Consider the following 27,335-nt stretch of genomic DNA (forward strand, 5'->3'; position numbering starts at 1 on the left):
TACCGTGTCCACAGCAGCATTTTCTGAGATAACACTAAGGAGAGCCAGCGAGGGGAATGCCACTGGATAAAGAGGTGTCTCTGAAGTGAAGATTTGCTTGTAAGGTGCTTAAAAGTGCTAGGGGTGGGAGCAAGAGACACATGAAGTTAACTGGTGGCAACAGGGTCTTCCCTGGGCTGAGACCTCAGGGGTGCATGGAGAGGGTCCAACCCCCTGCCATGGTCCTGAACAGTTTCAGGGATGCTCAACCTCCAAACCCAGAGCTGGGGCCACATTTTGAGAATGAGATATTTCCTTTGCTTACAGAACAAACCATGCACCCACAACTGAAACCTCCCCAGCACAGGGGGAGGATGCTGCAGGGCTGTAATGGTGCAGACTTGGCACTTGTGGGGGAAAACCTGCCAATAACCAAATAACAACAACACTGACATTCCTGAACAAATGAATTATCTCTGCTCTCTCTCAAAAATACATTTTCTTGAACTGTATTTCCAGCTTGGCAAACAAAACTAAATTTACTGACATGAATTTCCACACAGTTGTGCCACTAGGAAGGAAGGAAACAAAACAACAACAACAAAAAAACAGGGTTTTTTTTGTTGTTGTTGTTTAAAAAAGTATCTTCAATAAAAAGAACCAGTGCTTTTTCTTTTTTGTTTGAAAGGGATGGAGAGAGAAGGAGAGAAAGGGGCAGATAAATAGGAAACCCCAGGTGGTTCTGGGTGAGGAAAAGCAAAGACAGGCGTTGCTCTTCTGCAGCAGGGCTGAGCGGGGCGGCAGGACCCCGGTGTTGGCTTTGCTTCAGCACAGAGGGCAGGGGCTGCCAGCAGAAACTTAATTCTGGGTGCTGGGGCTCCAGTAAACCATTGCTCATGCCGTACAAAACTACCCGGCTATGGTGTATTTTCCCTGTGATGTTTCCCATTCTGCGGGGAGCCCTGCCCGGCTGCTGTTCCTGAGGGCAGACCCTGGGCTTCTCCCTGCTGGCAGGGCAGGCGTGGGCCAGTCAGGAGCCTTCACTCTCAGCGGTCCTGGTGCCTGTGGGCTGCTGCAGGAGGGCAAATAACACCTGCATGGCCTGCACGCATGTTTTCCCCTTCCCTGAGGTCCATGAACTGAGGAGGCAGGATGCTCTGGGTTTGGGGTGTCACGGGGCTGACACATGTGATGGGGATGGGTGGAGGGGGTGGCTGTAGGGCAGCCCCTGCCCACCCTACAAGCACATCCCCATGGCCCCATGGTCCCTTCCGGCCCCTCGGGCAGCTTCAGAGATGGGGAAGCTCCGTCCGGCCTGACTGCCCCTCGGATCCACCAGGAATGCAAACGGGCTGCAGCGCTGCCCCCCCACCCTGGGGGCCACTTCAAACAGATGGAGCGATGTAAACCTGGCAAGTTTTTTTTTTTTTATGTACAGACACATTTCTTAAACCCCAGTCTCACCCCTTGAGTCCCCCAGTAAAAGCCAACAAAAGAAGCATTTAAAATAAAAAGTAAAAAAAAACCCAAAACAAAAAACCCCCAACAATTGACCTCCCCCCACCCCAAAAAAAAACCCCCAACCCAGTCCCCAACTGGGTCTCAGGTGGGAAACGGGGATGTGCCACGTTCCCAAGTGTGGTGGAAAGGGGATAAAGTGACCTCTTCAAAACGGGGTGCAGGTGGAGCCGGGGAGGGGAGCTGGGCCCCGGCACTCTCCCACGCGCTTCCCCGGCTCGCTCCGGCCAGCGGCGGGGACGGGGCAGGGGTTCAGTAGTACGAGCCGGCCCGGGCTGCGCTGCCGCAGCAGCGCCAGCCCCGGGGACAGTCCTGGAGGGTGGCCCAGACACCGGGGTGATGGTTCATAGGTAAAAAGCTAAAAACTTGTGGGGGCGGGGGCTGGCAGGGAGGGCGACAGAGGGGAGGAGGCACCAAGCCCCCCCCCGGCCGCCATGTCCCCACCGGCGTCCCCGCAGCCGGCGGGCGCCCTTAGGACTCCGAGGAGGAGCGGGAGACACTCTGGAGCAGCGATTTGTATATGGCAGAGTTCAGGAAGCGAGGGTAGGAGTCTCTGTGCATGAGCGTGTAGATCTGGAGCTGCGCGTCATCGAAGGTGTGCGAGGATGGCTCCTGCATCTTCCGATTGATGACCTCCCGCACCCGCGAGTCCAGGCTCACCTGGGTGGCAGGGAGAGAAATGGAGGGGGGCATTGAGGGACCCCCAGTGACAAGCCCCCGTCCCCAGCACCCACCCCTGCACCAGCTCTCACAGGGTAATTGCGTATCAACACGGCAAGTGGCCGGATGTGGGGAGACCGTGGTGTGCTCCACCCCAGAGTGTATTTATACCAGAGCCAGGGGGTTTTGGAGAGCTGCAGGGAGGTCTCTGGGTGCCCCCCATGTCCCCATGTCGGGCACAGAGAGGTGGGCTGGGGTGCTCCCACCCCGGGTGCCCCCGCTCTGGGGATGCTGAGAGCTGGGCTGCAGCATCTCCTCAGCCCGCTGGTGCCCTCGTGAGGTTTTGGCCCCGCAGCACAACCCGGCCTCTGGTCCTGCTGCCGGCTGCGTCTGGGGGGGTCTTGGGAGGCCTTGGGGGGCCGGGGACGCCCTCCCCACCGCCGTACACAAGCATGAAGCAAACCCGTTACACCGCCAAACCCATGCCCAACCACGCTCCCCATCCCCAAAGTGCTGTAGGACTGCAGCGGAGCTGGGACACGGCCCTCTCCCTGAGGGACAACCCCCCCAGCCCCAGTTCAGCCTCAGCCAAGCCCAGGGGTTCTGCCCCGTACCTCCTTGGGCGAGAGGATGGAGATGTAGTCCTCGTAGATCATCCTGGCCTTCTCGTCGATGGTGTGCTTGTTGCACTCGTTTTTGAGCTCCTCACACGCTAGCCAGAAGAGCATGTTCTCCTCGCTGTACTCAGTCCGCAAGAACTCCCGGAAGACGTTGCGACCCGCCGGGCTCTTCATCAGCTTGTCGAAGGACTGTGCCCAGCCCCGCACCTCCTCCGGCGTGGGTTTGGTGCTGCCAGGTCCCGGCAAGGGAGGCAAAGGGACAGCGTTACGGCCAGCCGGGGAGGGCTGCGGGCTCCCTGCCATGTCCCTCCCCACATGGCTCAGCCGTCCTCATCTCCAGTCCTGTCCCGGAGGGACTGTGCCCAACCACATCCCCGTGCTCACGCCAAGGCTGTTCCTGCTCAGGCTCCGGTTATCACAGAGGCTTTTGGAGGATGCTTATGGGGTCTGTCCCAGCTCCACTCAGCTGGGCTGGAGCGCGCGCTTGCTATCAGCTGCATTTCCCAAGCTGAGATGTATTTTGGTGCTGGCATTGCACAAACCCAAAAGGGAACAAAATCCCTTCCCTTGCAGGGCAACAGCTCTGAGCCACCCCAGCTGAGGAGAGACCAAAGTGGGTCCATCATCCCTCACAGCTGGGGAAGGAAGGGAGGCTGCTCCCCAGCAAATAAATACTGCCTGCTAAAGCAGGGCAGGAGCAATCATTATCAGTGGCTAATTAGTCTGACCCCCAACCCTGCTGTGCCAGGCACTGCACAGAGTACCCACAGCTGGGCTGTGGATGAGGGGCGTTGCACCCATCCCCCAGAGTAGGGTGCCTGCAGGATGAGGCTCTGCCCTTGGGACACAGCCTGAAAGCTCCTGAGGTCCTTGTGTGCCTCAGTTTCCCTTTGCAAGGGGCCCAAGGGCCAGAATCGCAGAGGGCTCCGAGCTCCCCATTTCTTGGTGGGAACCGGGGACACGCTGCTGGAAGCAGCACAGAGACCGCCCCTGTCCTGGTGCCCCGATCCTGCTTCCTGTATTGCACCAGCGGGCAGGATGCAGGGTTGGGTGCCATGGAGGGTGGCAGTGGGTGCCGTGCTGTGCTGTGCCATGCTGTGCCGGTCGCCCCACCCGTCCCCGCAGCACTGCCCCGCACTCACCACGCTTCACAGTTTGGGATGGTCTCCAGTTTGGTCTCCCGGGACGCCCTCCACGCTCGCTCCCGGTCCTCGTTCCTAACGGGGAGACAGAAAGGTAGTCAGGGGGTTGGGGATGCACCCAGACCCCCACCTTGACCCCCTGACCAGTCCTGGCCACGAAATCTCCTCCGTGGGCACTAGCACACCCCCACCTGGCTCCTCCCCAGCACCCTGCCCGCCCCGGCGGCACCCCGGCTCCCTTGTGCAATTTTGCTGTCATCGTGGAAGGGTGTTTCCTGTGCTTGGGCACTGCCCCGGCCCCGCTCCACCACCCAGGACGTGTGCCAGGGTCGAGCCGCAGCCGGAGCGGCCACAGGGCCGGGCAGCAGCAGCCGGGCAAGATCAGTGCTGGCTCAGACCATGGCAAAGCCGTCGTGGACCAACACGAATAAACACCCATACATAAGTAAATGGAGGGGGGCTGCAGGGCCCAGGGCTGTGGGCGTCGGGGCTCAGCACCATGGTGTGCCTGGCCCCTGCACCCAGTTATCACCGTCTCCAGCCAGTGACAGCCCTGGCTCACCCAGGAAACTGCTGGCCAGGGTAGATGGAGAAACGTGAACGGCCAGACCCTGCACCCCTGACACATCCCAGCACCGGTCCAGCCTGGAGGCCGAGCGCAGGATTGCAGTGCCAGGGCGCGGGGGTGCCAGGGTCCCTTGTGACCCCCCCCCCCATCCCATGCCCCCAGGGGTGCCGGCGATGCAAGGGGACAGCGGCCTCCAGCCAACTTCCCCCAGGCCCTTGAATTTCGGTGCCCGGCACTGACCACAGTGCTTCCTGCTTGCGACACGGTTCCTTGCCGCTCGCACAGGATTAAAAGTGCAAACTTCTCCCCCAGCAGCATGGGCGGCCGGGGTGGGCGAAGCTGCGGGCACGTCCCTGCTCATGCCGCCCCTGGGGCTCGCCGCCTGGCATGCCTGAGCCCCAAAATGGTCGGCACAGGTCGCTGCTTGTTCTGGGGGCGGGGTACAGCAGGGATTTCTCTCCCAGCTCTGCTCACAGGCTCTTGCAGAGACAGAGGGACACCGGGAAGGGTCACCCCCGCACCCAGCCGAATGTCACTCTCCGGGAGGGAGATGATCGTTCAGGGCAGGCTGCGAGGGGAGCCGCTCGCCGCACTCACTGCCTTGCAAACGTGAGGAAACGAGATGGGATCAGGTGCCCCAAGGACACAGCGGGGTTTGCACAGGGCTGACATCAGTGCTGGGGATGCACCACGGGTTTGCACGATGCTGAGCTCCAGGGTTTGCTGCTCCTCCACGCTTGGCGCTGTCGGTGGCCATAAAGCCCAAAGCTGCTGCAAAGCCCGGCGCCATCAGCAACCTCAGAGCAGACTAATGCTGAGGATGCAGAAGAGCAGATGGGCTGTTCAAAATCCGCGTTATCCAGAGAATAAGAAGCTGGGGATCCTCGGAGAGGGCGGGAGATGCAGCCGCAGGCAAGCGGCTGGTTACGCCCTCGGCTTTGGGCAGTGCTGGGAGGCTAGGGCCAGACTCTACACCCACTGCTCCAAGGCAGAGCTGCCCGGGAGGGCTCCCGCAGATGAGGGTCATCCACCTCGGGCCGGGCACTGCAGCTGTGAGAAGGCAGCCATGACGCTGGGCAGAGACACCCAGCTCTCCTCCTGCCCTGCCCTGCCTGAAACAGGCAGCAAATGCCTCCTGCCTGCACAGCACTGTGTCCGGGGGTCCCACTGCCTGGCCTCATCACCCTGCCCGGGTGCAGCCGGGTGCCCAGGGAGGGCGGCTTGGGGAGGCGGAGGTCGGGCAGCTCGGCGGAGCACCGTGCTGTGCCGCTGGTGCTGCCTGCAGCTTTCCCTGCGCAGCCCAGCCAGGGACGTCCAGCCCCAGGAGCCGTTAGTGCAGCGCAAGAGCGGGGTTCCTGGTGCCGCGCTCTGCTCTGTATATTTTAAAAGATTTGGCCGACGGGCAGGAGTCACGGTGCACCAAGACTCAGCTCGGGCTCCCAAGCTCAGTAGGCTCCGTGCAGAGGAGAGCAATGCGCCACGGCACCGCTGATGCCCATCTGCTCCAAAACATCCTATGGGCCATTTCTAACCACGGCCCCCACGCGGCTTTGGAACCCCAACCCAATGCAAGCACACGAGCAGCCCAGAGGCTCGGCTCGGTGAGCGGGGCTGGCTCCATCCCAGCTGCCCTCCTGCACCCACTGCCCGCGGTGCCGCGTGGGTGCCGGGACCTGCACCGAAGGGCTGTGGAGCACCCTGGGGTGGGGGCTGCCACAGGAGCCCGTCTCCCTCAAAGCCAGGTGCCTGCTTGGGCAGCAGCCATGTCCAAGTGCTTGGTGCTGCACGAAGCACGGAGGACCAGCAACGTGTGGGTGACCGCCGCATCTCCCCTCCTTACGGGACCCTTGAACATCGGACGGTGAGGCAGGCGGGTGATGCTCACCGGCCCTGCGGGAGCCTTGGGCTGGGGCGGGCGGTGGGACGTACCATGAGCAACTGCAGCAGCAGCACCAGCAGAAGCAGCAGGCGTTGGGGCGGTGGTTGCTGGCGGGTTGCACCGTTGTCGGAGAAGTCTCATGCCGGGACATCGGAAGGGGTGTCTCTGCGGACGCGGGTCCTGCGTACTGGAAGGCAGGAAGGCAGGGAGCGAGTGAGCGAGCTGCCAATGGTTATCCCCCGCCACGTGCAAGCACCCGGAGGTAAACAAGGGACCTCTGAGCAGTGACTTGCTGGGATTTAGTTTTGGCTCCCACTTGCCACCCCGGCCACCAGCCAGCCCCGAGACGGTCACCACCTCACCTGCGTCCCAGCCTCATACACGGTGGACGGGGTTGGGTCGTGCTTTGGGGGCTCTTCTGCTGCTCTCCGCTCCTCCCAGCCCGTGGGTGAGCCGTGCCGCCGAGACCCCCCGGCTAGCGTCCCTGCTGCCTCCTGGATGGAGCCTGCGGGGAGGGAGAGGAGCAGCACCATGTCACCTTCGCAGAGGGACCCCCTGGCTTCGAGTGGCTCTGGGGGGGCTGCTCCATGCTGGGGGGGAAGCCCTTTGCAGGCAGCAGGCTGGGGCACGGCAGGCAAACAGAAAGGGTGCAAGAAAAGGAAGTGAGAAGGAAAGGGGGAAGGCGGACATGGCGGCAGATGCTCTGCCAGCCCCACGCTTCGCCTGGGACTCCCTCCCACACTTTGTCGGTGGTGCTGAGCCCCGCAGGCAGCAGTGGGGCTGGGCAGGGTGTGGGGCTCAGCACCAGTCTCGTGCACCCCTGGCCGTGCCGCGTGCCGTGGGGAAGCGCGGCCGGACCCCCCCCTGCACATTTGGGCCTGGGATGGGGAAGTCGGAGCCGCTCCACGGCATCATGTGAGGAAGGAAACGGGGTGGAGGGGGTAGTTTTCACAGCTCCCAGCATGAAACCAAAACTCGCCCCGTACCAAGCATGGGTCGAGTCCAGCGCTCTGCACTGCTGCTGCAGAATGGTCCCCATGCCCGCAGGCCTGCCTGTCCCTGCCTGCCTGCCTGCACCACCGGCCCAGCCTGGAGCCAGGATGCTCCTGGGCAGGAATGGTGCTGGGTGCCAGGGCTCAGTGCCCACCTCTGTGCGGGGTGGTGGTCAGGATGCGATCACGGCCGGCTCTGCCTCCCTGAGGGCGGTGGGCAGCAATCACGGTCCTTCCTCTGCCGGAAAGAAGGAACGGGAGTGGGGGGCAGTGGGCTGGGGGAGCCCCCGGCTGCCTCAGCCCCAGCATCCCTGTCTCGAGCTGCCCCAGGTCTCATCACCTGGGGACCGAGTCCTGCGCAGACTCAGTGAGGGGGATGGAGCTGGGGTGCGGGTCCCAGCTGAGGACAGAGCTGTCCCCAGGTCCCCCCCTGAGCCCACGGCTGCCCCCGTGGGAGCAGTCCCCCCATCTCCACCATGGCCATCGCCCGGCAGTGCTTCCCATGAGCTCCTCGCCTGGGCCCTTGCAAACCCTCCCGCTGGCTCCCATAGCTCCCGCAGGAACGAAAAAGGAGAGAGTCTGTGTTTTGCTCCCAATTGTCCCTATTTATAGCCCCGAGTGCTGGCAGGACGGCTGTGACCTTGTCACCCGGCTCCACAGCAGGCTCCGCTCCCTCTCACACCGCGCTGCCTTCAGGTCCATTTAACCCATCTCTTTTCTCCCTTGCCTTTGCTTCCCCTCGACCGACCGCCTTCCAGTGGCCGCTCTTCCCCTGCCCACCCACGGCGACATCCCGCTGCCGAGCCCGCTCGCCCCGCGGTGCCACGGCCACGCTGCCATGCCCGGCACTGCTGGGGGGCTGCGGCCCCATGGTGCGGGGGGAGCCAGGCTTGGGGCACGGCTCCCAGCGGGGCTGCGGCACTAATTACAGCAACCGGTGACAGGGCTGTGGGAACCCGGCGGGCAGGAGGAAAACCTGAAGGCTGGGAAAACCCTGCTTCCTCCCAGCTCGCCCTGAAGCAAAGGCAGCGCGGCTCTGCCGCGGCCCCGGGGTGCGGAGCAGGCAGATGAGGGGTGGCCAAGGGACGGGGACACAGGGACAGAGCGTGGCATTGCTCCAGGGGGACTGCCAGGCACTTCGCTTCTGCAGCTGGTGCTCGACCTTGGGCAGAACAGACCCGCAAGCGGCTGAGCCGAAACACCCCGGAGATGCAGCAGGATGGAGCAGCATCCCCCAGCAAAGAGCACTCAGCACCCGGCCAGGAGGCAGGATCAGCTCGCTGCCCATCCCGGGTGCTGCGGCACCCACCCAGGGACACCTCGGCTGCATGGGCTGCACCGACGGGGATGGGGAGAAGGGAGGTGTGGGGCTGCAAAGGCCCCGCTGGCCCGTGGCACCGAAAGGCAACGCTGCTGTGCTCCGGATTGGCACCGAAAGGCAATGCCGGCGTGCTCTGGATTTGCAGGGCCTGGTTTCCCAGCTCCATGCACCCCTTAACGCCGTCGTAGCACCCCACCCCACCACGCCGTCGGGGGCCGCGTGCCGCGCGGCTCTTTCCGGCTGCCCCAGGGCCGGGCACCGGTGCGGGGCTGCCAGGGCTGGCGGATAAGGAAGTCCTGGCAGGCAGCGGAGCCTATGAGCACTGGAGGGGAGGCGAGGGTGCGCATGCGAGGCTGCGAAAAGAGGAAGGCTGACAAAAAGGGGACGTTTCCCCAGCAGAGAGAAGAGATGCCCCGAAAGCCGCCCTTGCCTGAACTCCACGAGCTCCCCGCGAGCCTTTGCCATCGCTGCCCTTCGCCATCGCTGCCCGGTGCCTGGCGGCTGCAGCATCTGGCCTGGGAGTCCCTGGGCACCGGGCGTCCCTGGGCCGTGCCAGCTCACATGCCTGTGACGTCCCTGCCGAGCTCAGCGCCGCCCCGTCCTCTCCCCAAACAGAGAGGGGAGCCCCCATGCAACCAGACGAGATGAGCGCTCCCCAAAATGGCTTTCGAAGGGAAACCTCCCCTTCCATCAGGCTGCTCCTTGCTGGGCCGCTGGGTCATCCTTGCCCCACACAGCCACACGCGAAGCGCCCTGTGCCCTGCTCGTCCTGGGCAAAGCAGTTACCAAAATCGCCGTGTCCCAGCTGCTGCGGGAGCTGTGGCATCGGTGTGCCCGCACGGGCAAAGCCGAGGCGATGGCAGACATTAGCCACAGGGATGACACCCCTCCATGCACCCCACTTTCCCCAAGTGCCCCGGCTGGGGATGATGCCCTGAGCAGCGTGGCATCCCCCCCCCCTCGGCCCCCCCTGCCTCTGCCAAGTGGGGCACAAACCAGCGCCCACACCAGTGTGGGGAGCACCCCCCGCACAGCCTGCGCCGAGCCCCCCGTGTGCCCACCCGACCCCATCTGCGGCTGGCGGGACGACCTGGGGGAGCGGGGAGCCGCCATGGGCACATCCGTACCTGCAGCCTGGCCATCGCGGCGGCGGCGGCGGGTGCCGGCCAGGGTGACCCCGGCCGGCTCAAGGGGTGCGCAGCATTGCCAGAACCGCTGGGTCTGAGGTCAGGGAGGTGGGAGAGAAAAGAGAGAAAGAGAAAAGAAAAGCAGCCGAACACATCCTCTCACAGGAAAGGGAGTGGTAAGGGAAGTGGCAAACTCAACTGAAGAGTTCAGACCTTTTTTGGGAAAGCCCCGGCAGGGCCCGGCTGCTCTCCTCGTCGCTCCGCGCGGGGCCGGCACCCCGACGGGGCAGGAGCGGGGCAGAGCGAGCCCCACCGGCGGCAGAGCCAGGGCATCCTCCTGCTTCCCACCCCTCAGCCGGGTCCAGCGGCCGCTGCAGGCGCGAGAGTGGCCGAGCTGGGGCTCCCCGGCTGGGATGGGCACCGGCCACGGCGCCGGCTGCAGCTGGGCATCTCGGAGGTCGCCTGGGCACACCACTGCTGCACAGCCCTGCGGCCAGCACGGCTTCCCTGAGGAGTGACGGGCAGGATACATCCCCGAGGTGGGCACAGGGCGGTCCCCAGCACCCAGCCGAGGCCGCTTTGAAGGGACGGTGCTTTCTGCCATACTGTGCCCCGGGTGTCCCCAGGGCTCCGGCGCTGCCCATGGGGCGAGGACGCCAGCGGCGAGGTGGGCAGCGAGGGAAGGGGGCCGGTGCCCGAGGGTGGGCTGAGTCAGAGCCTCCCGCCGTGCCTCCCAGCAGCATCATCGTCCCTGCGACGCGGGGATGTGCCAGCCTGCCTGCCGCGTGGAGCGAAGCCCGGCTCCCTCGGCCAAGAGTGACTCATAAACAAAGTTGTTTGGTTTTTTTCCTCTTCAGAAAAAAAAAAGAAAGACGAGAGAGAGAAATCAGACGCCCAACCTCCGTTTCCTTGATTAAATTTGCCCTCGGCACCGCTGCGGGCGGAGGGGGCTCTGGCCCCGGCACTACACCAGCGGCCAAAACCCGTCTGTGGTCTGTGCCGGCGGCTGCCCCCTCGCTCACACCGGCTCGCCGCAGGTGGAAAAGGGAGAAAAGGGGGGGAAGAGGGAGGGATGGAGGGAGGGATGCCGGCAATCCTGCACACTCCCCTGGGGCCGCGGGGCTGGGCCAGGCACCCGGCTGCGGCACGCGCCCGTTATCAGCCCGGCCCAGCGCCGCACTGGGCACAGCCGCTTCCCTCGCCTGCCCCGGGGATGCCGAGCTGTCATCTCCTCCATTCCCAACACCGCGTAACCCGGCACCCCCACACCAACGTGGTGGCAGTGCTGCCGTCCCCTACCCCACCCCGTCTGGACAGAAACCTCTCTGTCACCCAAAAGTCACCCTCTGCTTCGGCAGCCCCTTTTTCTGCTGGTGCCCACACACCATTGCTGCCGTCCTCACAGGTGCCCAGCACCGCTCTGCTTCTCCAGTCACCTGAACCTCATCATTTTCCAGATGGTTTTCCAGGATTCCCTTTGCCGCTGCCGAGCAGGGCCAGCTCCGAGAGCCGGGTGCTGCTGGGACGTGGCTGCGCTCCCAAGGGGCAGCCCCCAGCACCCCCAGCTCGCCGGCCGCAGGGCACCCTCTGGCACTGAGGGTATTTTTATTCTCCGGACGCCTCCAGCCCCAGTAGGAGCTCTCTGCCCCAGGAGGGACCTTCCCTTCGTATTTTATGGGTCAAAACTGGGAGGGCAGCCTTGCTGCTCATCACAGACACCCCTGGGGATCGCTCGGTGGGGACGATACACAAACCCCCCCCCGGTGCCACCGCAGACACCTGGCCAAGCTGCCAGCACAGGTGACACCCACCACCTGCCAGCATGCCTTGGTGAGGATCCAGCCCCTCTGCGTGCCTCAGAGGAACTCCAAAATGCCCATCACCTGAGAGACCAGCCATGCTGGATCGGTGCAAGCAGAGCTCGGCAGCCCCAGCTGCCTGCACACCGCTGCTGGATTCTCCAGTGTCTTATAAGGGCTCAGCCCAGCCTGCAGCTTCCCCGCCTCCTCCCTGCCTTTCTCCTGGGAGGGACCCGGCACCTCCGACCTCTGCCAAATTTGGCTGAAACCAGCCACCGAGTGCACCCAGACGTGGGCCAGCTCCGCAGGCAGCCCCAGCGGATGGTGGGGGGCTGGCACCCCCCCGGGGTCCCCTCTCCTGGGGTTACCCCACGGGCAGGCACCGCTGCCAAGCCCCACAGCTGCCGCCCGCCCCCGCAGCCTGCCCCAGCCACCTGCCAGCGGCACAGGAAGTTTTAGGAGCTATTTTTAGAGCCAGCTTTCCCCCCTCCTCTTTAGCAATCTATTAGAAAAAGACTAAAGAGGTGAGGCTCGAGCCCTGCCACTCTGCAGGGACGACCCTGCTGCCACCGGCACGGGAGCACCAGAGCTCCTGGGCACCAGCCGGGTCAGGCTCACCCGGTTGCGTCAGGATGAGGGGGTGGCGATGTTCGTGTGGCTGCACCCCAGCCACCTCCCCGCCGCCCTGCCGAGCACGTGTTGCCGATAACGCCGGCAGATGTGCCCGCGCACGTGGTGGAGGAGGTGGCGGCGAGCAGATGCCTTTGGGGGAGCTCCTCTGCCCGGCAGTGATTTTTCTGCCATCTCCTGAGACTGGAAAGGCAGGTCCTGGCGATGGGAACCAGGAGAAGTTGCAGTGAGTCCCTACACTTCCTCAGTTCTTTGCACCGCAAGGACCGACAGCCCCATGAGCACCTCTCCTGCTGGGATGAGGATGATGCCGGGGTCCTTCTCCAGACCAGCCATTTCCTCTGCTCCCTGCCTCTCTCCTCACCTGTAGCCGGGGTGCATTTCTGCACCGAGCATCCTCCAAGCCAAATCCCACCGTGAGCCCTCCCAAAAGGACCACATGAACCTCTCCAGCACCTGCTGGAAAGAGGCGAGTGGACCCGCGGCTCTGTCCTGGCATGGCCACCATGGCCGAGATGGCCACCGCAGGCTGCCAGTCAGCACGACGGGTGCAGCGCTGCTGGCACCCGCCCCTCCGGCCCCAGCTCTTGCACTGAAATGGAGTTAATTATTTCATAGCATAAAAATAGCACCCGCGACAATCAGCTGGGTGATTTAATAAGGCAAGCCCTGACAATTATGTTTCTATTAGTAGAGGTATCACGGCGTTGTTAAGGCAGACTCCTATTAAGCATTTGGTAATGATCCATGCAAAAGGAGAAGAAAGATCATGGTAATCAATACTCAGCAGGGGCTAAACTGCACGGACGGAGCTCTGCAGCTGATGGGAGGGAAGAGAAGTGGAAAGGGAGGGATACAGCATCGGTGTGGCCGGGGTGAGAGCTGAGCTGGGTGGGTGGCAGGGTGCTCCTCGTCCACAGGGTGCTGCCAGTCCAGGACCCACTCGTCCCTATGCCAGCGCACGCCAGGACGGGCAGCACCGTGTGCCCTCAGGGACTGTGGGGCACAGGAAGGGGCATTAGTGGTAATTTGGGGTATAGAGATGCTAGGAGGACCGAGGATAAGAAGACCAAGAATTTCCCTTTCCAAGGAAATGAAGAACCAGACAGAGAATCAACCCCAGATCGAGATGAAAAGGAGGGACCCTGCATCACAGGGAAACGCTGGATCAAAGGGGTCACTTACTGCGACTCCAAGCACTCCTCAATGCGGCCGACGGGTGATTTTCTCCCCAGCCCCAGCACCAGACCAAACCCCACCGGCTGCATTCGGAGACCCACACCAGCACGGAGCTGCCAGCGAGCACAGGGAGGAGGTTTGGGAGCCTGCGCTGGCACAGGCGGGAGGTGGGTCCGGCCGCGCCGAGGACAGGTCTGGCCCTGCTCTCCAGCCACGCTCCCTGCCCAAAGCGTGGCCCCGCACGGCATTGATGTGGTCAGGGCAGGGCTGAGCCCGGCAGCCGGCTCTACCAGTGGTGGGACCGGCTGGGCTGGGGCTACACCAGCAGGATGGCTGGGGACAAGGGGGACCACCACCCAAATGCTGGCCCCTGGGGACATTTGCCCACCGCGGTTTATTCACCTGGGCAGCTGTGGCCCCCCTGCCTGCACGCTGCCAGCCCTGACAGATGCCTTTTGGGATCTGGCTTCAGGTAGATGTTGTGCCTTGCCGGTGAGCACCCAGGCTGGGACATCCTCCCAGCCCCGGATCCAATGCCACCACAGGGCCTGGGACCAGAGCTTGCAGAGCCCAGCTTTCGCTTGTACCAACAAGAAAACTTCCTCCCACATCAGACTTTAGTCCTACATTAAAACAGCGAAGGACTGAGGAAGGAGTCCCTCAGGACCTGCAAGCAAATACCCACGGCAAGGGGGATTTGGTGACCTGATGCCCTGTCCCAGCTCCAGAGCATCCCAAAGGACATATGTGATCCCTGTGCCACGGTCACCGCAGCCGCAGCGGCGCCAGGGCAGCAGTGATGCTCTGCCCTGCCCTAGCCGCGACAAGCAACGGGGAGCTCTGCGAGCAACTCCCGTCCTCTGAGACCAGCCGCGCCAGTTATTTAAAACCCAGCCAAAGGGGAAGAAAGACGGTGGGGTTCAGTTCTGTCATCCCCGGGGAGGAGCTGGCAGCACCGGGAGGAAGGAAGCGCTGTCACCCTGCGTGGCCCCTGTGCCACAGAGGCGGCCCCTGGCCCCGGGGCAGTGCCAGGCAGCCGCAGCCACTGCATCCTGCTCCGGCCGGGCACGCTGCTGCCAGACGGGCTGTGGGAGACAGCCGGGGCAGCAGGAGCCTGGTCATGGGTCGGTGCCCATCGCAGGTATTCTGGGCTCAGATCGCAGTAGTGGCCCTCGCTGGGGATCTCAGTGAGACCCCTGATGTGCCAGGCCACGGCGATGCCCTTTGCTGAGCCCCCGGGATGCTGCAGGGCTCGGCTGTACCGTCAGAGGACACAGCAGCTCGCCTGCCACTACATGGCAATACATTTCCCCCAGCCCCAAATCCCCTGTGCGAGCTCTCTCATGGTGAAACATGCACCGAACTTGCAGGCGGCATCTTTCCTTGTTTTTTTCTTGTTTTTCAAGGCTAGCTTGAAGCTTTCCCTTCCTTTTCCGGGGTTCCTGCCCGCTAAGGCCAATATGTACCTGTTTGCTCTTCTCCTGCCCTTTGCACTGAAACGCTGCTTGGGCATTTACCTTCTGTCGGAGGAAACTACTTCAGCCTCAGCTGAGTTCGTGCCTGCAGGAGGGGGAGCAATGGGAAAACCCAAACCCTTAGCTCCAAACCCCTTTGCTGGCTCCCTAACCCGCTCAATACCGAGCCAGCAGTAAATCCACCTCTGGGAGCGAGCTGTCAGCGTACCCACAGCCTGTCCCCTGTGCCCGGCACCACGGCCAGACACGGGGACATCGGGGGCTCCGCTCCCCCTGTGCCCGTCCTGTTGCTGCCCCGGAGCCTCCGCAGCACTTCTGCCTCTGGAGTGGGCAAGTGCTGACAAGCCAGTCTGGAGCGTGGCAAAGCTGGGCCCCCAAACCCAGCGGATCTTCACAGTCTGAGCAAAAAGCCCTCAAAAGGTCAACTGAGGTTGTTTCCAAGCAGTTAGAGAACTGGAAGGGCAGCTTGTTATAAAACTCTACCATACATTTCCCTGCTGTTAGGAAACCCCCTTTTTTCCATGTCTAAGGTGAATGTTAAACCTGAACCCCAAAGGACTTTATTGCTGTTTTTGTTGCTGTTGCTGCTCCACCCTCCCCCCGGTTAAATCTCTGCTTCCATGAAACGGCCAAAGGCAGAAGGTTTTGCAGGACGGGTGAGAGGCAGAGCACTCCACGCCTCTCCCGGTAAAGTCAGCTGGGAGCAGCCGAGCTCCCGCAGACCCGGAGGAGCCGATGGGGTGGGCTGGGGGGCATCACCCTCTGTGCCCACCCCAGGGGCCGGGGAGAAGGGAAGTCACAGGCAGGAGGTCCTTGTCACTGGTCCACCCCAAAGAAGGAACCCAGTGGATTTCAAGCCAAAAAAAATAGAAGTAAAATAATACTCTGTGCTCCCAGACCATGCTTTCGCAGAAAGGCACAGGTCAATCAAAACTCCGGGGCTGCTGCCTTGTTTTACATGGTGCTCTAGATCCAGCAACAGCCAGAATTTTGCCTTCACTATGGTTTTACCCCAAAGCCACCAGTTCCCATGTCCTTGGGTCCCAGGCAGCAGCCGGGCAGGCTGGGGGGCTATGCAGGGGACTCACCCCACAGCTCGTGGGCCGGCACAGCCACAGCTCGGCCCCAGCAAGGCACTGGGCTGGCAGCTCCTGCAGCACGTACACAGCAGCGTTTAAGGCATCCAAACCCTGGGAAAAGTTACGGGTGTCCTGAAACTCGTGGGCGCGTTGGGGAGAGCTGGCCGGAGGAATTATTTGCCACAAACAATGCCACGACTCAACGCTGCTGTTGCACGACTGCGGCAATAAGGACTTGGGATATTCTGCAGGTCACTGTCTCTGTGCTACATGGGGCAACCCATGGCAAAGTAGCCGGGGAAAGAAATGGGCTGGCCAAGCCCAGTACTGATGGAAACGAGCTGCAAGAGGTGCGTGTGGCACTGGGTGCAGGACGGTATGAAAAGGGAGACGCTTGCAGGGCTGGATGCCCGTTCCCTGAGCAGGGGCAGTGATGGCCACTGCAGAGCAGCTTCCCGGTCTGCGACGAGGTTGCTGGAGTCCCCGCGAGCCGGTGAGTTCAGTTTCTTCCCCTCTTACACCACAGAAGATGTCGGATACTCTTCCCCCATCCTGTCCTCCTCACGGGCAAAAACCACGTTGTAACATATTGGGGGATGAAAATAACCGGTGATAAGGTCCAGAATCTTTTCCTCCCTCCAAATTAAGAGGTAGCTATGAAATAATGTATATAAACCACTGGCTTTAGATCCACTGCCCTCTGAAGAGCTTTTGTAATGGAAATGCATAGAGAGATGTGCAGAGACAAATAAGGAACTGAGTAATAGGAAGTCTCGGCGAGGGCTGTGGGCACCGGCTCACCCGGAAGCTGCTGTTATTCCAGGCAAGAGCCCAAAGCACCGAACCCTGAGAGCGCGTGGCACGGCGGCATGAAGGTGGTGATGCCTGCCAGCCCCGCTCTGCCGTGGCTGCTCTGCTTGTGGGGTGCTCAGGCAGGGCTGGGGGTTTGGTGCAAGAAACCGGCCCAAGGAGCAGGAGGAGCTGGAAGGGAAAGGCAGAACACCCCACGGGATGGCTTAGGAGCAGCACCAGCACTGAGCGTGGCTCTTACCTCCTCTTGAGCTAGCTTTCCAAAATAATTTTATCCAGAGGATAAAAATTTGGATAAAAAGAGGAAAAGCCCCGGCAGCTTGAGCTCATGCTCTGCAGAGGTTGAGGAGCAACACGGCGGCTGCTTTGCCACTCCAGACCTGTTGCTCAGAGGGAAGAGCCCTGAGCACTGAGCTCACCCGCCCCCTCTGCACGAGCTCAGTTGAAACTCAGGATGCTGTAGCCCAAGTCCAGCCTAAAAGTGAGACGACAACCAAAGATAAGCCAAGCCGTGAGAGGATGCACTTCAGGAGGTGGCAGAGATGTGCTCCTCCCGCACCTCAGGCAGACTCAGCATTAATTACTCTGCGAAGGTATTTTTCTCCCTTACCCTCTCTGGGTTTCAGTTGCATTATCTGATTATCTGCCTTCGGTTCCTTCTTTTTTTTAATAACAATATCAAAATGGGTACCCGCACCCTGATTGAGATATATTCATGTCACTAAATTCCTGCTTCTACACTATAATCTTATGAGGTGGAGTTTGTTTAATTGCTGAAGAACACGACTGTATTTTGATTAGCGGCTTGAGTCATTTGTGGGGAAGGGCTGACGCGGAGGAGCTAAAATCCTTGTAGGGAAATCTGATGTGGCGCTCTCCCTTGGGAGATATTCTGAAATATGTGCCCACTGGGGTGACCCGTTTTCCCAAAGAAAACGGTATCCACCAGGCCAGCAAATGCCATGGGCTCCGCTCATCCAGCATGACACGGGACGAGCGTCTCTATCGACGGGGATGGTGGAGACGCATCCAGAGGGGAATGAACTCCCCTCACAGCAGGGAAATCCCTCCCACTCACTTAACACTTTTTGTTTAGTTTCTTAAATAAGGCCATGGATCCGCGCCAGAGCAGCCTCATGGAAGTGGCGGGGAGAGGGAGCTTCCCGGGGGAACCTCTCTGTGTCCAAAAGACGCACCGTGATCCACACGCGGAGCAGCTCCGGTGGCTGCACCTGGCCCTCTCCATCCCTTGGCCGCAGGGACGCGGTGCCGAGCTGTGGCAACCCGCGATGCTGCCCACGTGATGGGCTCGTGTTGGGCGACAGTTGGATGTCACATCCCTAGGGGCGAGAGCCGCGTCCCGGACACCACCGAGCCAGGTCCCCCTACTCGACCCTTTGGCCTTGCCGCTGCTGGAGGACCCATCAGGGACCAGAGCCCGCAGTCACCCTGACCTCAGCCAACCTCCCTGTGCCCCGGCACTCCCCGCTGCCCCGGCTGGCCAGGTCAGAGCTCCTGATCGCTGCTGCTCTCCGCAACAAGGCATGGCACCCCTCTGCATCAGGGGCACGGGGAGCTGCACGGGGAGCCTGCCTGGCCGAGCCCGTGCGTGGATGCTCCAGCGCTGCCCTGGCACCCACCTGTGGGCGCAGAGGCCAGCAGCCCTGGGCCAGGGAGACCTCCGGGGGGGGATCCTCCCTGCAAGCTCCCCCCCTGGGCTGGGCAAACCCCGGTGCAGCCGGCCCTGCGGCTGGAGGGTCCTCCCCTCCTTCCCCCTCCATCCTCCTCCTCCTCGCAGGAGCCCTGCCCTCCCCCGGGGTGATGCGGCGGGGAGGGCTCCCTCCCTGCTCGGTGTTCGGGGTCCCCCCCAACCCCGCCGGCCGGTCCCCACGGAGCATCCCCCCCCGCCCAGCCCTCGCACATGGGGCTGGTGACAGGCAGCAGCCAGACACACGGACGCGCGCACACACACACACACACACACAGCCCGACCTCTCCATCAGCCCCGGCGCTCCGCGGTGCTTGGTGCGTGTCCGGAGCGGGGGGGGAAGCGTGCAAAAGGGAGGATGCACGGGGCGGGGGGCGCATGCAGAGGGGAGCGTGCAAAGGGGGGCGGGGGGAGCGTGCAAAGCGGGGTCCGCCCGGGCGGCCGGGGGAGCGGGGTCCGCCCGCAGCCGGCGGGGAGGGAGGCTGGGCTGGGCACAGGGCGAGGGAGGGGGCGATGGGCCCGCGTGTGTACCCCCCCACCCCCCCCCCCCCAGCCCCACGGCATCCCGCGGGTGGCGGCGGCCCCGGGCCGGGGCGCGGGGTACTCACGGGCCGGGCATCCGCGCCGCCGCCGCGCAGCGCCGTCCGCGGCCGCCGCTGCCCCGCTGCCCCCCCGGCCGCCGCCTTTGCGCTGCCTCCGGGCTCGGCACCGGAGGGAGAGGGAGAGGCAGCGGGAGCGGAGCGGAGCGGAGCGGCTGCACTGCGCACGCGTCCCCCGGCCCCTGCGATTGACTTCCTAAAGCAATTGCAGCTTTGGCACTTCCTCACGTCAAAACACACACACACACACACGCGCGCACACACACACACAGGCACGCACACTCAGCGCCCAGCACCAGCACCCAGTATGGGCACCCTGCACCAGCACCCTGCACCAGCACCTCCTACATGAACCCAGCACCAGGCACCCAGTACTGGCACGCTGCACCAGCACCCAGTATGGGCACCCAGCACTGGCACCCTGCGGCAGCACCTATTACATGCACCCAGCACCACTACCATGCACCCAATACTGGCACCCTGCAGCAGGACCCAGTGTGAGCACTTTACACCCAGTACTGGCACCCTACACCAGCACCATGCACCCAATACTGGCACCGTGCATCAGCACATTGTACCAGCACCCTGCACCCAAGACTGGCACCCTCCATCAGCACCCAGTACCCAGTTCTGGCACCCTGCACCAGCACTGGAGGTCCCTTCTGCCCCTGCAGGATCCTTGCCCATGCCTGGAGCACGGAGCAGGGCTGCCTGTGGAGCTGCCCCCAGGACCGCTTCCCGGCCAAGAGTTGCTGCCGAGGAGCAGCTTTCCCTAAATCAGTGGTTTCTCTGCCTTTTTTTTTTTTTTTCCTCTCTCCAAAAGGGGGGATTATGCATCGCTAAAAATAAAGGGTGATAAAACTTTGGGAGAGAAAGGAGGCATAAAAATTTCATGATCTTGCCAGCCAGGGAAATTATCCCACTTTATTATTTAAAACCTCATTAAAAACCATTTCCCTGGGAGAGACAATGATCAAACCACCATCTATTTCAATCCTCAAGACGTGCACTCTGCTACGTAGGGAACGCATTTAAAATAGGCCCCTACATGTGACTGCTCAGCTGAAAACACCAACCCTGACCCCCGCCCATGCGAGCAGCATCTCCACGCTGAGCCTCCCTGCCTCTGTGCACGGGGACCGCACAGCACCCGCTGCGCCTCCTGCCATTTCAACCTGCTCTTTTCCGATACTCCGGATTTTCCTCTTCTTACCCATCCAGCTCACTCCAGTGGGAGCTACAAAGCATTCGCCCAGGGAGGATCTGCCCAAGGACCTGTGAGGACGAAGCAAGGTCCCTCCTCCGATTGCAACTTTTCCAAATCTTCGGAGCAGCTCCAGTGCAGAGCCGTGGCTGCCAGGCTGCTCCCTCCTGCTGTGTGACCGGGCTGCCAGCCCTCCGATTTGCTTTAGTGGTTCATTTAACTGGAAGCTCACGAGTACCCATAAAGGCTCTCACATCTTCAGGAACTGCTTTGTAGTATGTGTTTGGGATTTTTAGAAATCCCCATGAACATTTGGGCTTGTGATTCTCAAGCCAGTCTGACCCTTCGGATGGTGAGAAGACCATGATTTTTTGGTTTAAAAGACATCGCCTTTTTAAAAAGAAAGCGTGGACTGGGAGAAAGATGTTTGGAGCTCCCAAATCACCTGCAAAGTAGTGCTGTCAATGAATAGCCAAACTCACAGGAGTTTGTGCTCACAGTGCCACAGCTCGGCCTAGACACCTCCTCTGTAAATACACACGCAGTGGGGAGGGAAACGCATCTTTTCTAGCAATTGCAAATCTCTGATAAATAGCCAGGAGCACCGCTCCAATTCACCTTTGACTTCTTTGGAAAGCTGCTTTCCCCCACTGCCAGCCTGGGATGTGAAGTAGGAGCTCCTGGGAAGGGCAGGCAGCCTCCTGCCCACGCTCAGAGACACCAACGAAGGACGCGGCAGCCTCCCTTGATCCGTTTCTGTGCTAAATGGTGACAGTCGGTGGCAGCGGCGCTGCCTGGAGACCCCCCCACCCCGCCTCCACCCTGTGCCCGTCCCGCAGCAGCCTCTCCGGCTGCTCCCCAAGCTATTAACGCATCCCCAGGCTCTCCCACCCAAATCCTTCCCAGCCTATGCCGTTTCCAGCGAGTTTCCAGCCCCGGCTCCCGCCTGCAGTAGCGGGGTCCGCCCGAAGGTGCCGCCCGACTCCGCCGGGAGAGCGGCGGGTGCCGAGCCGGGGCCCCCCGGCCCCGGCTCGGCACCCGCCGCTCTCCCGGCGAGGAGAAGGAGGTTGTGCAGAGCGGCTGGGCAGGGAGCGGAGACTTCGCTGCCTCTTGCAGAGAAGCTTCAACACAGGAGGACTCGGGCAGCCGGGGCACCATCCTGTTAGGTGCTGATGCTGCATCCGTTTGGTAGCCGATAGGCGTTTCCGAAGGGAGAACGCGTGCCCTCAGGGCCTTCGATGGGCGTTTTGTCTAATTTTCTGCTGGTGTTGCCATAAGATGGTAGTGGGTGAGCAGAGGTGACCTCTGCCTGGAGGGCATGGGCTGTGGGGAACTGCCTGTGTAGCACAAAGCAAACACCTGCAAAGCTTGTTTTCCTCCTCAAGGAGAAGAACTCCAGTAACTCCAGGCAGGGTGCTAGGGAGCAGGAAGCCTCTTTTGATGAATATCTGAGAGGAGTCAGCCTGTGTCAGGACCGAGATGCAGCAAGGCTCCCGATGGGTCTGCAAAGCACCATTTGATGGAGAAATCCTGTCAACAGTTGCTCAATACCCATCTCAAAGCACTCTGCAGTATCAGCCTCGCTGGAGAGGCAGAGTGGGCTGATCCCTCCAAGGGTGTTTCCAGCTCGTCTGCTCCTTGAGAGGCTGGCAGGTGATGAAACTGGACGTATGAAGGCTGCTGAGATGTTTTGCTTTAGAAAAGCCTCTTTTCTCCCACCAGTAACCTTGTCCTTTTAAAGCTTTCCAAGCAGCAGAGGGTAGTTTGACTGGAGGAATCAAAAAAAGACACACCTGGGACCGGAGCCCTGAGGAAGGAACAGTGCTTGAGCTACTACAGCCCAAGTGGGAGTTACAGGAGAAGCAACTCAGCTGTCACCCCACAGGAAGTGCTTGTCAGAGCTGAGATTGTAAAGGTCATGTTCATCCTGTCCCTGAATATGCATCTCCTGTCTGCTGAGGGCAGCCCAAGGACACGGTGAGGCGATGCTCACCTCACAGGTCATCTGTGCAAAGAGCTGGCATGTGTGGGTGCAGGAGGCAGAGCTGCCCTGGAGACCAGCCCTGCTCTGGGGTGTAAATCCATCCTGTGTGTCTCAGCCACAGAGCCGTCTTTGCAGAATACCTGGTTTGAGCTGTGCAGTCCCATCACAGCTAATTTATTCCCCTTTGAGAAATACCTCGGCACCCTTTAGAGCCTTTTTTTGCTCTTTTAAGGTCCCAGAGCTTCCCAGGGAATGTCAGAGCCACATTTCCCACACTGATCTCCACCTTAGTTATCAGGTGTGCTACAAACCTGCATACCTCCGTGGCTCCCTGTGACTGCTCACATGCTGACTTAAGAGTCATTCCGGTTGGGGTCACGTTTTTCCCACAGGGCCTGAGGCATTAAGATTGTCTCTCCTGTACTCAAGCTTGAAGATAAAGCAACAACTTGAAGTTCTGGAGCATGGCTCTCCACAAGTTGTAGATAGAGCAAAGTTTAAAAGGAGATTTTGCACTACCAGGAGCAACACAACTATGAATTCTATCACATTTAGGGGGAAAAGGGTCGATTATTTTGATTTCCTAATGTACCAGAGCTTATGCAATCACATTATATATCAGCGCACTCATATTCTTCCAAATTCTTCTCTTTAAAAACTTTTTAACCCTTTGGCCATTTGTATCCAAAACTGACAGAGGTATAGAGCTCAGTTCCTGCATTTACAAAGAGCCGGGTAAAGAATGACCCTGCCAGGGCTGCAACTGTGAGAAACGCCAACACATGCTGTTAGACCTTATTAGACACTAGAGAATCCACACGGATCTGACATTTGATTGATGCGCAAACCGTGGGAAAAGCTTCAGTCAGAATTTGTGCCCTCTCAGGCACCCAGGTCGGTTGGTCCCCCAAGAGACGCCAGCCTGCTGAAAGCCAGACTCTGCAAATTCTGCAGCTCACAGAGCTGTTTGTTTGCTTTTTAGTGCCAAGCTGGGGGGGCAGGCAGGGAGAAGTAGCTTAGCAGAAGTTAAAAGGGCTAGTGCTGGCATTTGAGGATGGGGCAAAGAGCAGCGCAGGCGCTGCAGCCCCAAAGCCTGCCTTTCGTAGCGTAGAGATGTCCTCCTTGATGGAATCGCTGCAAACTGTCAGCTCTGCTGCCAGTGGTACAAGCTGTCAGGGCCCTTGGGTGCACTAATCCGTATTACCACTACGGTTTTCATCTGAGCCTCTCGGTGATCTGTAGACTTTCTCTCAAACTCTCATTGCTGTTTGAGAGATGGCTGAACAGTTGTTATGAAGTATGTCAGAAAGAAGTTGGAAGTGGTGACAATAAGGACAAAACTGAGGTGGCTGGACTCTTCCTTTTACTCTTTTGGCTGAAATCAAAGCAGGCAGAGGAGATCTGGACAGCTGTGCCCTTTCCTTGACCACGAGATGGACAGTGGAAAAAGTTGGACCAAATCCAGTCTGATCCAACCTATGTCTGCTGTGATAGTTCAAAAGCATCTCTGACTTTTTAAAATATAGGAGGAGTTGAAAGACACTTTGGAAACCTTCCACCTGTAAAAATGAGAACAGTTTGGTCTGGTCTCCGTACAAAAGTCCACAGGCAGATGGAACAGCTCCTGCTGGTATGTTGGAGAACTAGTGGAAAGTCTCTGCTCTTTGTCTGCAGGGGGAAGGTGATGTAGATGATTAGACATGGCAAGAGTGTATTTGAGGGGAAGGTTTGAGAAGTCAAGGTCAAAAGAAAATACTTTACACAAGAGTGGAAGGTAAAGATATTCTTGGTTGCATAATCTAGCCTGAGAACTATATTCTCTGATTTTTATTCTACTTGCATGAAAAGCATCTCTCCATCACTTCCTCATCTCTAAGCTATTTGGTAGACACCTTTCATTAGAAATCTGCTCTGTTGAATAGCAAAGTAATGAATCTTTGTGCTTTCCATTTCCTCCATCTGAACTGGAAAGTATTTTTCTCACATGATCTCAGTCTTGAGCAGTAATAACAAAACCACAACTTCTGTCGCAGTTATTTATTTGCAGGTTGGATTCCTCTGTGGACACATCTAAACACAAGTGTGCATGACCTGCTGGCTACAAGGCGGCAGACAAAGAAAATGATGGTTATGCCTGTGAACAAATATCATTCTGGTATTTCTGTTTTAACATAGCAAGGTCCAGGACTCATTGTCAGGAAAACCTGCTCATGACTTTGGGGTTTCTCACTTATATGCTAAGCTGACGACAACTTCTATATGCAGAATAACAGTTTTTGTATGTGGTTTTTGGTTTAACACCATACAATCCCTATTTCTAATTGATCAGGTGATACTGAAATGGGTACAGCTTTGATTACGGCCCGATTTATGTGCGTGCAATTCCAGAGCAAAGACAATCAAGTTGCAGGATTTACATCAGTAAGATCCTGGGCTAACTTGTGTGGCCAGCCTGCCTGTTCCTCTGGCTCTTCCACACTGCAAGCACTGAAGGCCCATCTACTGCAGCTGAAGCTGTTGCACATGTTGGAAAACAATTTATTCCCAGTCCCCTGTGCCAATCCATCAGCTGTCTTGAATTATTCTAAAGAGTTCCTCAAAGTTCCAGGGTCTTCTAATAAATATTCCATCTCTTTCATCTTCCAGTATTGCCTTTATGTGACTCCTCTAACACAAAAGCTGTGTGAGATGATGGGGTAAGGGAGAGTAGGGTGCTGTGCGCTGAGGAACCATTGGCTCAGATGCTAGTTGCCAAGTTACATTTGTTGGTGGTAGATTCACCTCAGTCCAGGGGCATAAAGACAAAAAGTAGGAATACAGATGTTTTCTCACTTTTGCCGCCTCTTTCTGTAATGGATGTGGGAAAGAGGGAAGGTATTATTTGATTTCCCTGCACTCTTAAGGTGTTTTCCATTACAGAAGCGTCACAAATAAGAACCTCATCCCTGCCTTAAAATGCTCAGTCCAGTGTGGGAGGCACTGTTTCTGAAGGGAAAGGGTTTATTTTTTCTCAGTCTTGAACCAATCTATCTCACCTATCCCTGCTGTGGCTGCTGGAGGAGGAGAGGATGGCTGGCAGGCTTGTGTGTGAGGATTCATTTCCTCCAGGTGACTGAAGAGCCATCAGATAGCACCAGGGTTCAGCTGCCACGAGCCCAAACTGCATTTGAACCGGAGGCCCCATATGAAATGCCTGCAGCCCTGGGTGTCTTGGGGGGGCACCCCTGCCCTGCTGCTTGTAGCAAAACCCCCATCTGCTTCCCCGGCTGGAAATGGGTGTTAGGAGAGGTCTGAGCCTGTCTGGTCCGAGCCCCGCTGGAGCAGAGATTACTTTCTGTTTTCCAAGACCTGTGCTGCGGACAGACTTAAAAATATCCCCAGAACAAATTGACTGAGGCGTCCTCTTTCTGACACGCTCCTGAATGAGATGAAGGGAGCCATTTGCTCCTTCCCCTGCCCCTTTTCTTGGTGACAGAGATATAGGCCATGCAGCTCTTCCTCTGTTTTGGCGAAGGGAGGGGCAGTTTCCTGTTTTTGTACAGAAATTAGATCGATCCAGGATGCCTTTGTGTCGCTGCTGGTCCTGATGCGCGCAGAGGACTAACAGCGTACGTGGGCTCTGTGGCTTTTGCTGCAGCTTTCCTGCTTGCTGCTAGCACCAAGCCTTTGACCCTCCCTGTGCTGCACCATGGCTAGAGCCTCAGGGTTGAGATGTAGGGAGGGCCACCCCTCTGACCGGCACGGGAGGTTCCCAAGCACCATTAAAAAGCCTTTCCTGCAAAAACAGGGTCTGCTTTTCCAGTGGCCCATTCCAGGGTGTTTGCAGGTTCCCAGCGCAGCAGTGCAGCTCCATCCCGCTCCAGCCATGGGACTGCCCGTCCAAGACCAGGGCTGTATCTGGCATTAACATCCCAGGAATCTGCTCCAGGCAGGCAGGAATAAAGTGGAGAGACATGTTTACAACTGCAAGGGGGAGTAGGGGGGAGAGCAGGCAGGGGAGCAGACACAGCCCAGTGTAACAGTCTCACGGTCTGGCTGTTGCTGTCAAGGAATTGGTGTTGAATAAGGAGAAAGGGACAGCAAGCAGCAAATTGGCTTTGCTCAGTGCTTTGGCCACAATTACTAAGGAGGGAACTGGGCAAAGGTAATGTATAACTAAGTTGGCTGATAGCAGAGTTCTGTCCAGAGCAGGAATGTGTTGTATGCTGTCATGCTATAATTAGCAACATTTTGTTATAGTGCTTTTCCTTTCCTTGAAGGATCCCAAAAAGCTGCACAAAATGCACTTGTTACAGTTGCCAGGGACAGAGGCGCCGCATCTGCGGTGCCCTGATCCTGCACAGTGGAACGGCCGGGGGCTGGCAGAGGGACCAGGGTGAGGCTTTTCCTCCAAAGACACCCAGGTGGGAGACACTGGGTCCCTCTACCTGGGGTGACCTGTGAAATGGGTGATTTCGCCTGTGAGAAAGCTGGAGCAGGGCGAGGTGAAGTGGCTTTCTAAGGTCACCAAGTGAGTCATGGGTAAAGCTAGGAATAGAAGTCAGCAGTCAGGCTCCCAGCTGCTGTACCTATGGTTATTTCTATTTATGCTCTTCATTTCTCTTGCCCATGGTTTACTGAGTGCATTCCAAGAGTAACTTGCCTGCCAAACTTCCTCTCCTTTAAAACCAGAAATGGACAGATAAGATAGTAGAAGAAATCAGTTTAACTGCTGGTATGTGCACAAACATACCTGAACCCTGTCCAAGTTATCAGCTTTTTTTTTTTTTAATGCTCTTTCGGGGCAGGAGAAAAGCCTCCAGTCTCAAAGTGCCTATGGCAGTTTTCTGGCAGGATATCAGATGATTTATTTCCTTTGCCTGTGGTCAAAAGAAGAAAAAAATTAAAAAAGCAAAAAATAAAGAAGGCAATCATGTTAGACATAGCAAAACCCGGTCAAGTGACTCCAATATAAATCCCATGAAGGCAATGGGAGAACTGTGGCTCTGGGAATTAGAAGTTTAGACTGTAAACCAAAATAAAACCGAAACCCCATATAAATGCTGCATTCTCCCCCAGTAAA

General features: G+C 59.0%; 1 protein-coding gene across 3 annotated transcripts; it reads right to left on the bottom strand.

Annotated features, from left to right (window-relative positions):
- Positions 1-1,383: 1,383 nt before the first annotated feature.
- RGS19 (regulator of G protein signaling 19) lies at positions 1,384-19,260 on the bottom strand. Of its 3 annotated transcripts, none has more exons than XM_054845872.1 (6): positions 19,095-19,260; positions 6,729-6,871; positions 6,417-6,553; positions 3,920-3,994; positions 2,772-3,006; positions 1,384-2,157 (listed from the first exon to the last, which is right to left on the bottom strand). In XM_054845872.1, exons 3-6 carry the CDS (start codon positions 6,515-6,517, stop codon positions 1,969-1,971), a joined length of 600 nt encoding a protein of 199 aa, XP_054701847.1. In that variant the 5' UTR covers positions 6,518-6,553; positions 6,729-6,871; positions 19,095-19,260; the 3' UTR covers positions 1,384-1,968. The 3 variants fall into 3 exon arrangements, with proteins under 3 accessions (XP_054701847.1, XP_054701845.1, XP_054701846.1); XM_054845870.1 differs by lacking the exon at positions 19,095-19,260 and adding an exon at positions 9,807-9,963; XM_054845871.1 differs by lacking the exons at positions 6,729-6,871; positions 19,095-19,260 and having other exon boundaries at positions 3,920-3,993; positions 6,417-6,554.
- Positions 19,261-27,335: the final 8,075 nt, after the last annotated feature.

The sequence above is a fragment of the Grus americana genome, chromosome 17, assembly GCF_028858705.1.
Source record: "Grus americana isolate bGruAme1 chromosome 17, bGruAme1.mat, whole genome shotgun sequence".
NCBI lineage: Eukaryota > Metazoa > Chordata > Aves > Gruiformes > Gruidae > Grus > Grus americana.